At 48.4% G+C, this 14006-nt stretch overlaps 1 protein-coding gene across 3 annotated transcripts in view; it reads left to right on the plus strand.

Moving 5' to 3' along the window:
- The window catches only part of dachs (unconventional myosin-IXb-like dachs), a 52017-nt gene that overhangs the window by 15031 nt on the left and 22980 nt on the right, over positions 1 to 14006 (plus strand). Inside the window, exon 1 of one of the 3 annotated variants that reach the window (XM_086917208.1) lies at positions 11292 to 11745. The exons of the other annotated variants lie outside the window; for them this stretch is intronic. Coding sequence (XP_086773334.1) covers positions 11655 to 11745 — 91 coding nt within the window. The 5' untranslated portion in view covers positions 11292 to 11654. Of the gene's footprint in view, positions 1 to 11291; positions 11746 to 14006 lie in introns of those variants that run through there. 3 annotated transcript variants of the gene reach the window in all.

The raw sequence follows: 14006 nt of genomic DNA on the forward strand, positions 1-14006 counted from the left end.
TATGCATAGATCCACGGTTATACGAATCTCATTTTCCCCTATAGCCACCATAGCTTCTCCTCTGACCGAGATAAGCCGTGTACTCGTTGAATCCTTAAGGATGCGCGTCGATGGAGGGGAGAGGGATAGATAAGAGGGGTCTGGATCGTTTCGAGGCATCCCAAGGCACGTACGTCGAAACACACGGCCTCGTAATATTAATAGCGCTCCTCCTCCTCCTCCTCCTCCTTCTTCCAGATCTATCCAATTTTCCTCCACCCGTTAAACGTTCCACGTTTTTCGTCGACGATTTCGAACCAACTTCGATCGAAAAGTATCGAACGAATCCTCCTCGATCGATCGTCTCGCAATTATTTCACCGACGCGATTCGGGGTGTCGTTCTCTCAATGTCCATTTTCCGATTTTGTCGATTGGGCTGTTAAAAAGAAAAAAAAAAAAAAAAAACTTAGGATAGAACTCGAGGATGGAACTCCGGTTCGTTGTCTCCAAGTTTGCCGAAGTTTAAGTTTCGAAACGATTCGATTATCGAAAAGCATCGAAACTCGGGGATGGATTCGTACATGGATTGGATCTCGGTTAGTGGATTAGGGCAGCGCATCGTTTCGAATTGATTCAGGTCACGGGAATCGACTGGATAATTCCTCCGCTTTCCGTTAATTCGCCGTGAATCCTATTACATAGATCGAAAGTTTTAATTGCATTGTGGCGAACTTTCCACTCGAAAGGATTCACGTGGAGCGTGGCAATTTCAAAATTTCCTCCCCCAACTTTTCCTTTGGACGGCTTCGATCATCTGTTATCCACTTTCGGGGGGAAGGGAAAGGATGGAGCCCGTTTCGCCTCGTCCTGAATTTGTTTTCGAGTTTTCGTTCGGCGACCGACCAACCGAACTCCTCTCGACCGAATTACTTTCTCCTACGTTGATTGCACAGAACGGAAAGATTCGAAGATCGAAAAGGTTGGTGGTACGAGTTTTTGCGCTTCCACGAGGAAGGTAAAAAAAAAAAAAAAAAAAGAAAAGAAAAATTAGGTCTCCAGCTTTTCCAGAATGTTTGAGAATGCGCGGCGAGCGCATCACCACGCGAACGATCCATCATTCCGCGTCACCGGTGCGCCATGCTACGCGCGGCCCGGCATAATTTGTTCGCTCGATTAGATATTGAAAAGTTGTAAACCCGGTCCGTCTGGTCCACGAAAGAGAGAGAGAGAGAGAGAGAGAGCGAACGAGCGAGATACTTAATTCGAAGAGAGGTGAAAGAGAAAGAGAGATAGATACGTCCACTCGGTCGCTTCATTTCGATCACGATAGCGAAGATTGGATCTCTGGAAGGTGTTCGTAAAATAATCAACTTCTGGCCGAGATAGCGCGAGAATCGAGCCCCGAGAATCTCTATTTTTCCCTTATTTTTCTTTGTAATCTTCGAGACACTTTGAGAGCGAAATAAGACAGGCGGATATTTAAAAAAGATATCCGGGAAGGGGAGAGAGGTTTATAAGCAAGCAAGATCGATCTCGATGCCGCTACCTTCCCGAGGGGAAGCAGCACGAGTGCGTAACCGCGGCGCAAAAAGTTGGGTGGGCCTCCATTGTTACGTTGCGGGACGCTCGTTTCGCCGGTCGATGTCTCTTCGACTCATCCAATTAAACGTCCGTCCAAGTCGAAAGAAGAAAAAGAAATTGGAGAAAGGGAAGAGATCGATCGAGGAACAACGAAGATCGTGGAACAACGCGTGGAACTTTTCGAAAATATTATACACGTCCCTTCTTCTTCTTCTTCTTCTTCTCGAAAAACGATCGATTTCCTATTCTAAACATGGAATCTGGAAACGAGTTCCATTACATATTCGATATACACGAGAGGCTCGATGTATGTACGCGTAATAAAGCCGGAGAAGAGAGGTCGGAATTCGAGAGGACGCGAGATGAAGGAATTCATCAAGCGTTAAAAAAGAAGAGAGAGAGAGAGAGAGAGAGAGAGAGAGAGAGAGAGAGAGAGAGAGAAAGGAAGAAACGTCATTCGATCGTGCCTTCTCTGCCTTCGCTCCTCTCTGGTGTCTCCGCGTTTTCGTCCACGATTCTCCGGGGTTACGAGCAAAAACCAACATCGTCCTCCTCCTCCTCCTCCTCCTCCTCCGTCTCTTTGAAATAACGCTGCGGTTTATCTGGAAAGCGCGATCGAATGGTATCCCATGGAATGGTTGGAAAGGTTTTAAAAAGGCAGGGGACCGGATTCAACACGCTTGACACGTGTTACTCTCTCTCTCTCTCTCTCTCTGTCTGCGAACGAGGCCAAGGAATCGAGTTATCGTAAAGTTCCTCTCCGCAGCCCTTTCAGGTACAGATTTGCTCGATATTTCGCCGGATGTAATTAAAAATCGGACGTCCCCTCGGACGGGGAGGATTTCGATGGATTATCGAATCGACGGAATAGGCGGAGGCGAAAAGGGGGGGATCGTTGCTTTCATCTCCGCGTCGAGATTGGCCTCACGTTCACGTTGGAGGAGGAAACGGCGATCGCGAGTAAACACTGCAGGATTCGTGGGGACCGGATAGGCCTTGGACGGGCATACGGGCCCATCCGTCACCCGGTGACACCGGACCCGATGCGTTTTTGCCTCCCTCCCTCGGCCCCCTCTGCCCGACTTCTGATCCGCCGCATCCTCGAAACCGACGGGAAAAAATTCACCGCGATCCTCGCCGGGATCGTCGATCCCTGAAACGCGATCGCTTCCCCCCTCGCCACAGTTTTTACTTCACTCGGGAAAAGGCGTCTTTCGGCAAAATCCTTCGTTCACCGTTCGAAGACACGGTCTTATATCTATATTTCTCTGTGTGTCTTTCTTTTTCGTATCTTTTTTTTTTTTCTTTTTTTGACGCAGAAATATTTATTCTACGAAGAATTTCTCGTTGAGGAATTTCCCTTTCCGAGAATCGTTAAAAGTTTCTCGAAACAACTTTTGCACTTTTGTAAATGCTTCCTTCTCTCGTTTCTTGGGACGCGGATGTATTTTATTCCATACACGGTTTGCTTCGTGAAAAATATTCGTCGATCGATCTTGCCCCTGATTATATTAATCGTCGAAAAAATTTCTCGAAACTTAGCTTACTAATTTATACATTTTTCACGGAAAAATGAGGGAGAAGAAGCGTCCCCCGTTTGGAAGATGGTAAATGAAATTTGGCAGAGCGGCGATGATCGAAGTTTATTTCACGGTGGGTGACACAAAGTGGCCGCGTCACGGTTCGCGCGGGCAGCAAAGGCGCGTTGTACGATGCCGATAATAGGAGCCGGCTTCGAAAAGGATCCCGGGCCCAAATGGGACGTCCCTGTTCCACGGCTTATCGGTTGATAAGCGTTGCGACAAAAACGAGATGGAAAGGGGGGGAACGGCCGCTAATCCAGTTTTCTGCGAGGCTTGATTGCGCGACACCGCCCACCCAGACCCTCGTTCCGCGTATCGTCCATCTCGAATGCCCGCCCTAATTAAAATACTCGCTTCCCTTTTATCCCAATATTTCCTCTCCTCGCCCTCTCTCGCCATTTCCTCGTTATTTCGATTATCGTTATTTCGAAATGCGAGGCAAAACAGTTTGCCCGAGGAGCGACAGATCGACGCGATATTTAAGAAATAAAATATCGCGCGCGCGTTGGAATCATCGAGATTTAACCGAGTTTCAAAATGCGGTCAAAGAGATCGGTGGTGGATTATCGAGAATTTTTTCTCCGCTCGTTCTTCGATCAACTTCTCCTTTTGCTGCTATCGTCGTTGTTTAATGAGAACGTATAAGAAGATGAAATCAAGTCAAATATTGATCGATCGTTTCGACTCTTTGCATTTCGATTCCAGCCAACGTGTATCTCAACGTGTATTTAAAGTTAATAAGGTAATACACCTGTCATTAGGGAACTTGTGATTAAAAATATCCAACGTGTAGAATAAATATATTCTCTCTCTCTCTCTCTCTCTCGAAACGTGACGATCGATAATAGAGACGAAACGATGAAAGAGATGTAAGGGTTCGTAAGGAAGAGGAATAATGATCGATCGAGCTAATCGCTTTACATATACGCATTTTGTATATACGCGCGATAACGAACGATCGTCGTCGTTCGTCACCAACCATCTAATCGAAGGCGTGACTAATTAACGGCGCGTTTAGACGCGCGAGGCGGCTTCGTCGCCCGACCATTATCTCCATATTTATCCGTTCGAGTACTAACGAGGCCGATAATCGAGAAATTCTTGCACGACCACGCATGCAAAGTCACCACGCCAAGTCGGAACGGAACCCCCTCCCTTTAACAACGCCACGATTACCCCCGCGTTCAACACGGAATCGACGTTACTTTCGGCCGCGACTAATTACTCGCCGATTCCGTTAAACCTCGCCTCGATTACGTTCAAATATCCAAGTATCGTGCCGGTCCAATCGCGATTACGATCGGGACGAGCGAGCAATTTCGATTCGTGGGTGGGTCGCGCGCAATTTTCGATTCAATTAGGTTAACGGCTCTTAATCGGAACGGTTGGCCACGGTTACGTTGTTTCTATTAATTTTTACTCCGTACGCGAGATTCATCCATAATAAAAGGAATAGGCAATATTCTCGCGAATACTCGCTCGTATTATATCTCGTAATTCTCGCGGTAATTTTTGGGGTAATTTCGGCGGGGATCGGATCAGACCATTTCGTTTCGCGGATGTTGTACTCGATTCAAACGTCCACTCGAGTTTAGAAGTGGATCTTCGATCCACAGATATTCTAGATATTCCAGATATCGATTACAACGGATTTAATGGATATGGATACTCGAGTCTGGAGATCTTCGTATGGACGTCGACTGTAGTGGACATTCGTCCTTGTATAAATGCCTAATATAATTCGAGTTTAGAGATTTTCACAAGAGAAACTTCACACCGATTATGAAACCTTTAGCACGGATGCCTATCATCAGTCGAATCCAAAAATTCCTCCTCTGAATTCGTAATCGGAATTAGGAACGAAAAGATAACAACGGGATAATTCTGAGAATGCGTTTGCGAAAATTACTTTGCGACGCGTCGCGCGAATTATTGACCCAGAATCTCGCTCCTCTTCCCTCGCGAGAAAAACAGCGTGGCGCGGTGAGTCTCGCCCCATCTCTCGCGGCTTTATATAACTTTGATACAATATATATATATATGTATATATGCGGTCTGTGTGCTCGACTCATTACGGTAAGTCACGACCGGCTTGACTCCTTTAATCGAAGGTTAAATCGTGCCGCATGGCTCGCCTCGATGTCTGTATTTTATTAACGCGCGGCGGCCGTGAACGAGGGTGGTTGGGCGGAGAGAAGCTCGCCTGTTCGTCCGAAATTTCTGATTCGCCCGCGGCTAATCCCTCTCCGGCTAAAAATCCAATTTTCCGATTTTATTGTCAAAATTTTATCGATCATTCGTGATTCTTTTTTTCTTTTCGATTCTTGATATATAATATAGGTTTCTATTTTTTTTTTTTAATTCCACGGTATGAGTGAGTATCTTCGGTTATCGTTCGACAATAATCTTCGCCGAGTTTTGCCAAAGTTTCGAGTGGAAGTTTTCTATCGTCTCAAGCCCCGAGTTGTAAAAGTTTCAACAAGGGTCTTGTGTACACGAGTTATGACGCGTCTGCATACAAATTTACCATCGTTCCCTTCTTCAGGATTTTGTTAAAGATTATACCTTGTACGGTTCACAAGTATTGCCCTCGAACGAATCTAATTATTAATCATTATCGTACGCTCGCTCAATCATCTTTCCAACGTTCCTTCCCAAAGGATCGAAGACTGATCGAGAAAGGAACCTGCTTTCTCCTCGAGATCGGTAACGCATCCACGGAGCGAGAGACACGCAAGGCCCATTTTTCGAGGATCGGTAAGAAGGCAGATCCTCGGGTTCGCGATCCCCCCGCTAGATCGTGCTGCGTGCCGCACAGGCCCAACCTGCCCACCCGCCGTTGCCTGCCTTATCGGCCAGGAGTTAGCTCGAAGCGGGTATGGAACGGGCCCTCCCTCCCCTCCTTCCCCCCCTCCCCGGTCGGAACCGGTTTTGCGCGGGGCGTGCACGGCGCAAACACATCTCTCGGTGGAGATTTGAATTTCACCGCAAACAGCGGATCCTCTTCCTCCTTCTCGCCGCCTCCTTCGCCTTTCTTCTCTTAAGCTTCTCGAGAGAACGAGGGTAGGCCCGTTCATCTTTTCCTCCTGTGTTTTCGTTATATATATATATATATATACACGATCACACGCTCCGTGAATTTTTGGATTTCAGGCCCGCTTCTATCCGATATTTCGCTCCTTCCTTCCGCTATACGTTATTTTTCTAGCGTCTCTCCCTCCCTTTCCGAAGGAGCGAGTTGGGATTTTATCCTCTGGATGGATATTCGGAGTGAATCTGGAGGTGGAAGGAGCGGCGGAGATGTGATTGCGGCTTCTGGGGAGAGACAAGACGGGTCGCCTCGGGATTCTTTGGCCGGCGGAGTGTAAACGACACGCTCTTAAAATCTCACGCACGACAGGTGCTCCGGTGGCCACGCTGGGAGGGCTGACGCGTCCTCGAAATTCGGGCTCTCACACTTTTCGAGCATGCGCTCGTTAATCAGCCGTGGGGCCCTTCGGGTAACCTCCTTGCGGCCACTCGTTCCCACTCAAGGACCTACTTTGTCTCTTTTACCTTTTCGCTATCGACCGCCATCTCTAAAAATCTTGCCAAATCTCCTCGTATTCTTCGCCCCTTGTAATTTTTTATTTCAGCCGGGTAGTAGCAACTCTATTATTCCTCCTACCTTCATTCCTCGAAATTCAGAGACCTCTCCTTCGTACGAGATCAACTCGTTGAAAAAGTAATTGGTTAATTTCGAATAAAGTTTAACTTTAATCGCTTAAAGTTAAAACGCCTCGTAACTTCAATCAAATTAAATTTTCCCCATATTCCGTGCTCCTCTACTTCGCTTCGTACTTCCGTTCTGGAAACGAACAATCGTCACATCTCAAATTTCTCAAATTTCAGAGAGTCGTACGTTCCAGTCGTACCAAACTATTTCTCCACTCGTCAAACCTATATACTTTTCTCCCGCTCTGTACAAAATCGTCCTCCCCCCCACAACTCGTCTCAAATTTCTCAAATTCGGAGAGACGACTGTTTCCCGAAATGGACGAAAATGTTGAGCGGGATGGGAAGCACACCCTCGGCCAGTGGAAGCCACTTGGTGCCGAATCTGAGCGCAGCAACGAGCCGAGTTTAATCTGCGCATAATCGCGGTCTCGAGGAGGTCGGGCAGGTAGAGGGGGAGGTAGAGTTGGGTCCGGTAGTGGTCGTCGGCCCCTGGTGAGAGACCGCTCGCCTCTCCTCTTCTTCCCGTCGGCCTCTCTAAACTGGCGTGGAGGGTCGTAGGAGGCCCACGGAGTGGGACGGTTGCTCCGGGGGAATGGGGGCCGAGGGGGGGGGAGGAGAGTGAAGGGGAGGAGGGGCAGGCGACTAGAAACTAACGACGCGTTCGTTTGCCTCTCGAGCCAGCCGGCTAATCGCAACGAATTTTCGACCGAGCTCTCCTCGAGAATGTTAATCATAAGTCCGGGATTATCGGAATTCTCCAAGGACTTTGACGAATCGTTGACCCAGTTTCTCGAATTTCACTACACGCTCCCTCTCCCATACCGTCGAATTTTCGCTAAATCTATTTGGATTTCACTCGAAACGACGAAGTATGCTCGAGGCGATCGTAGAAGCGATCGATCGTTTTTTTTCTTTTCACAAGATGGCTCGATGGAAATCTTCTGATTATCACGTTTCTGATTAAGCGTTGCGAATTTACGATACGAGTAGGCGGCAGAAATGGAGAAAGATCATGCAAAGCGGGATGAATACACGGCTCGCTGTTTACGGCGTAGAACGAGTCCGCGGCCATGTTGGATTCCTCTCGCCGCTGTAGATCAAAATTATAAGGCGGAACAGCGCTTCGGGACGTCCGTTCGGGATCCTCGCCGCGATATCCTCTCCTTCCTCCTCATCCTCGCGCTCTCATCCTCTCGATCGAATGGAATGGTTTCGATCGGTTTCCCGAACACCTTCGAGAGATCCTGTTTCTCGCATCCCGCGCTTCTTTCTCCGACACCGCGAGAAACCATTCGAGGGTTCGCAGGTGGGGTCAGGTGGCGCATATCGCGTGTCGCTTTCCTACACTTGCTTCGTCATGTTCCACTCGAAAAGGGTGGGCTCGCCTCGTGGTTTCTCTACGGCCAGCTTTCGCCAGCTGGAGGGTTAGGAGACGCGTCGAAAACCTGTTCGAGTTTCACGCGTCGCGTCGCGTTGCACACGTTGCACACGCCAAGAATCGAATAGGATCGCTAGGGATATTGATTAGAAAACGATGAGATAAAGCAAACCTGGAATTCTCCTTTTGTCCATATTTTTCCACGTCCCTTGGAAAAGTTCAATATAAGTGTGATAGAAAGAGGAAAGGAAACGTCCATACGTCCACGTTCATTCGAAGATGGATCGACGAACGCGATTATTTATATAATAATAATTATTATTATTATTCTACGTTTGTTCCATCATTTTCAGAAATCTTACTTAATTGAAACGAAAAGCAAGCTGCGATCGTTTCTAACGACACAAATGGAATCGTTCCTTACCTTCGTTGTCCACCACGTTGTTGAAAGGAAGGTTTTTACGAAACATTCGGGATATCTCGTAGTCGTATCCCAAGGTTTTCTAATGCCCTCCGTCCATTAAGTTAACCGCGCTCACCGTTTCGAAGAAGCATAAATCACAGGTGAAGGCCTAGCCCGGGTGGTGAGGGGGAGGGGAGTGGAATACAGGTAACGAGCAATTAACAATGAGCCTGTTGTTCGACTTTTACTATATATATATATATATATTCGTTCATTCCCGTGGGATCGATAAGTTTCTCTCGGCGAGAACGCAATACCTGGCTGTGATGTCTCCGCTCCAGACGAAATTGTTGCAATTAAGGTGGGAAGTTTGCGCGAAATCCTGGATGTGGAAACGTTGATAACTAATGGCCGGGCACGTCTCGCACGGGGCAATTAACCATCGAGCAAAAATGCCGCCGAGAAAGGTGCACCTTTTTCTCCTAATTAACCGTGGTGGTGGTGGTATATGTCCCCGTATATTGGTTAATTGGACGAGGATCAATTACGCGTTGTTACCAATTAGTCTGGAACGGGGGCATCTACGTGTATTGGAGAGAGAGAGAGAGAGAGAGAGAGAGAGGGAGAGGGAGAGGGAGGGAGAGGGACGAGGTTGGCTCGGTTTTCCAAGTTTTCCAAGCGCGGTGAAATTCATGGGTGTCGTGCCGTGCAGTACAGAAGTTTCGATATAGGAAACAAGTGTCCATCCGGTGCGCGCGATTCAAATCAGATCATGAAAGCGGGGGATGATGAATTTCGAGAAGGAAGGGCTGGCCTGTATCGTGCCGTACAACAGATGCTGCTGTTTCCGCTGTCGAACACGCGGTCCTGTCAAAAATATATGCCGAAAATCCGTGACTCCGGTTTTTTCCCCTCCTGCGAACCTCTGCGTTTCTCTCTCTCTCTCTCTCTTTTTTTTTTTTCTAGTATCTATTTCGTAATCGATCTGCTCGACACTCGACCACGTAAAGTTAATCCTTCGTCCACCTTATATATATATATATCGTACATTGTACAGTGACCACGACGCGATACTAATCTCTCTCGCGATTTTCAATTCATCGCTACGAATGGCGAAAAGTGAATCGATGAATCGCGATCGAATGATGAAAGCATCGAGCATCGTAAAATGGATCGATATAATATGGATCCGTTTTCCTTTTCGAAGAAAAAGAAAAAAGAGACAAGAATTCGAATTATTATTATTACGATCCGTTCTCGTGGAGGAAAGAAACACAGGAGGAGAAAAAAAGGAAAAGAGAGGACGAAAAAAGAGAGGAATCCGTGCTCATTCCCGCGCCATCTCCCGCGTATTTGTAAACAACAGTTCATCGAACGTGGTGTTTGCTCGAGACCGGGGATCGCATTCGTCGCTCGAGCGGAATAGCAGCGCATCTCTTCGAACGACGTCGAGGTGGCTCGAGGGAAGGATGGGTCTAGTAGGGCCCCGCTGCCATTTCTCCATGCAGCATCTCCAACGAGCATCCAACGGTCCATCCAGCAGGAGGGGAGGGGAGGGGAGGGGAGGAAAGGGAAAGGAGAGGGAGGGAGGAGGGAGAGCGGTGCCTGCGTCTCCTCCTCCCCCCCTTCCCCCCACCCCCTCCTCCTCCTCCTCCTCCTCCTCCTCCTCCTCTCTCCACACTTTGGCCGCCCGACCGAGCAGACATCCTGGACCCCGGCTCACGGGCCGTGGTGTGCCGCCTTCCACCTAACTGGCGTTCCACGGAGTGGCCAGGTGAGGCCGGCCACCTCGAGTTATCTCGAAGACACCTTAGAAGAGATAGGGCTCAGCCACGGAGGTGGGTTCCAGGCAACAATGACGCCCAGTTGAACTCGGCGAGTCGCCACGCTCTTCGTGCTCCTGCGAACGCGGCCCCTCAACCGGTGTCAACCAGCCTCGGTGTCCACCACGTTCTTCTCTTCTCCGCCGAAACTTGCCGAACGTTAATACGAAACGCACCGACAGGTGCTTCTTCTCAAGTGGTGAAGTTATCCAACTACTGCGTACTCTCCGCTCTTGCGGACAGAGACAAGAGAGAGAGAGAGAGAGAGAGAGAGAGGGAGGCAGGGAGGGAGAGAGAGAGGCGAGAGAGAGAGAGAGAGAGAGAAAGAGAGAAAGAGAGAGAGAGAGAGAGGATCTTGGAACAAGAGGCGGGAGAAGAAGGAGAATCTCGAGGAGAAAAAGCGAGAGAGAGAGAGAGAGAGAGAGAGAGAGGAAAGGGAACGACGCTTTTCGAGCAGAGCGAGCGTTTCTCGAAATTTCTCGAGGAAAATTTCCTTTCCCCTCCCCCCCGAGTACTACAGCTGGCGTTCTGTGTGGTCGAAAGGAAGGAAAAAGAATAATAACGCTTCGATTTTTTTTTTTTTTTAACGCGATTCCATTCGTGATCCCCCTTCCCCCTCGATACGTGGATTTTTTTTCCTTTGTTCCTTTCCCTCGTGCGCGTCTCGCAAAGTGAACGAATAACGGAGTAACAATATACATCGTGGAGGAGGATCGCGATGTGATCCGGTCGCTCAGAGTTCTCTCAGTGTTGTTCTGTTTATCCGTTCGTGACAGTTTGGGGAGGGGGGGTGGGGCGGGAGGGGGGGCGGGAGAAGAAGGGAAGAGGTGAAAAAAAGAAAAAGAAAAAAAAAAAAAAACGGAAGGAAAATGTGCGAGTGCGGTGACGAGTGTGCCGAGGACACGATGAACTGGCAATCGGTCAGACGTCAGACGGGTGATCTGTGAAATTTCGTGAAGATTGTCCCGTGAAGTTGGCCGAGCGATCCATCCATTGGACGTGGTGTCAGGAAAGAAAGAAAGAAAGAGTAGAGAAGAGACGAGAAGAGAAGGGAAGAGAAGAGAAGAGAAGAGAAGAGGGAAAGAGAGAGAGAGAGAAATAGAAAGGGAGGGGAAAAAAGATAAGGCGCGATAAGAGTCGAATTCAGGTGAAGAAAATTCTAGCCGATAACGAGCCTCGACCACCTGAGATGGCCACCCTGGGCCTCTCCAAGGTCTTCATACTGGACAAGTATTTTACGGAGCTGCAAAAGTTCTGGGAGACCGAGAAGAAACTTCAAGGTACGCCACTGGGCATCGCTCTCGATCGTCCTTTTCGTTTTGAGCGCGTCGAGTCGTGTTTTCACGGACGTTGCACGATTTAAATGCGACATACCCGGCGAGCGGAGGAGAAGGAGGAGGAGGACGACGACGACGACAAGAGGAGAGACGAAAAATATGGTCTCTCCTCCTCCTTCTCCTCCTCGTCTTTTACGAATTTTAAATAATTCCCTTCCCCCTCCCCCTCCCCCTCCTCCTCCTCTTCCCTCTCCTCCCTTCCCCGTCTCCGGAAAGGAAGAAACAATTCGAAACGATTCGAGAAACGAGGTTTAAACATCGCGCCGGCGGATTTACCAGAAGAAGTAAAAATCCGCGCGGATTAAGAGCGTTATTTTTTAATGGCCCTTAAAAAGTTCCACGCGTAGAGTCGTTTGAACGATCTTTCTCTCCTTTTTTCTTTTTCCTTCCCCCTCCCCTCCCCCCTGCAATTTCATTCTTGCTTCTCTCATTCATTCTTTTACGCGATCGTCAAAGCCCCGTTCCGCCTTTATTCATCGCTCTGTTCAACGTCCGAACCGTAATCAAGTTACAAGTGGCTTTGCCCTTTTACTGCGAGCTGCGTATCCTACTTTTTGCGCGTCGTGCCATCGTCGAGTCGCTGTCTTCCTCTCTCTTTTTTCTTTTTTTTTTTTTTTCCTTTTAACATCATTTCACACGGGACGCGGGTGAGAAATTGGGCGAGGGGCGCCGCGTGGAATCGGCTACGCCCCTGAAAAACCGAAGAACCTCACCGGGGGCTGTGGCTCGGCAATCGTACGAGCCAAGTTTTACCTGCGTTTTACAGTTAAAAACAGTCGTCCTCCTCCTCCTCCTTCTCCTCGCGGTTTCTCCGCCTCTTGATTGCCTGTGCGCTGCATTCTTATCACCGGACCGACAGGTTGGAAGCCGTGGAAACCAGGAGAATTTTCCTATTACCCGTTACGGTTTACGTCCCACCTTTCCTGTCATTCGTACCTTTGAATCGGCGTTTGCTTTATTAACTCGTTCGCTCCGGGGAGGATGCTCGTTAAAAGATTCATTAGAGGAGGTTGCGCGCGAGAAAACGTGTTTTTCCGTACGAGACGCCTCCGTGCATCGGGACGTCTTTACGACTTCTTTCAACTTCCCCTCCCAACCGTCCTTTTCCTTCTCTCTCTTCTTTTTTTTTTTTTTTTTTTAAAGAAAGATTCCCTTTTCAAGAAATGTTTTAATGCCCGTCTCCCTTCTTCCTGTTTTTCCCTGTACCACTTCTTCCCTCGCGACAACAGAAGAGTCGCGAAAACATCCCTCGCGTGTGCACGCGCATCTTTTTTCGCTTAGAATTCCCTTTCGTTCTATTTATTTAGAGAATTTATACGTCGCGCGTAATTCGCGTCACGTACGCGTAATCTCCTCGATGCGACAGGGATTAAAATTTCGTGGCATTATTTCACTATTCTTGCTCGCGTAAATAAAAATACACGTATATATACACACACACACACACACACACACACGCAAGCATACACACTTTTTCGCATCCTTTTCGCGCATCGCCTTTTTTCCTTCATGGATCCTTTCCCCCTCGTACATTCGCGTTACAGCAAATATGTACGATCGTTTTCACGCGTGTGTCTGCTCGATTAATGAAATTTATTATCTCATCAGGCTTGATTCTCGTTCGCGATAGCAATCGTAACTCTTACTTTATACGTTTAATCCCCACCGGGCATATTGTTTCCTCCCATAAACCACGCACCGAAACATTAAACGCTTTATCATCGTTTTCACCCATCATTTCTTCACGCTGTTCGTTGAACGAACAGGAGGGGGAGAGGGGAGGAAGAGAAACGAGAGTCTCTGAATCATCGTCCGACTCCTTGCACCAACTTGCCACGATCCCTTCTCTCTCTCTCTCTCTCTCTCTCTCTCTCCTCCGCCGCCACCGAACTCTAACTCGACCTCTTCCCTCGGCCCTCTCGCTCTCACGCCCACGCATTTCCTCGCTCGCGCGCCTCGTTTACGCGGAACGAGAGCCTTACGGAGAGAAAGAGAGAGGGAGAGAGAGAGCATTCTCTCTTTCGTCTGAACCCGCCACACACCCGATTTCCGTTTATTATTATTATTATTATTAAGTAAGTCGAATCGAGTGATTGGCCAATCGAAATTGGCTCGATTGTTACCCACCGAACACGTGCACACGCGCTCCGCGACGTGTCAAATTTATGACCGTTCACATCGTCGAGATCGTGGCGCTGATCGTG

This window comes from Apis florea, unplaced genomic scaffold, assembly GCF_048593485.1.
Source record: "Apis florea isolate Af1SG1 unplaced genomic scaffold, ASM4859348v1 contig_3813_pilon, whole genome shotgun sequence".
NCBI classification, from domain to species: domain Eukaryota; kingdom Metazoa; phylum Arthropoda; class Insecta; order Hymenoptera; family Apidae; genus Apis; species Apis florea.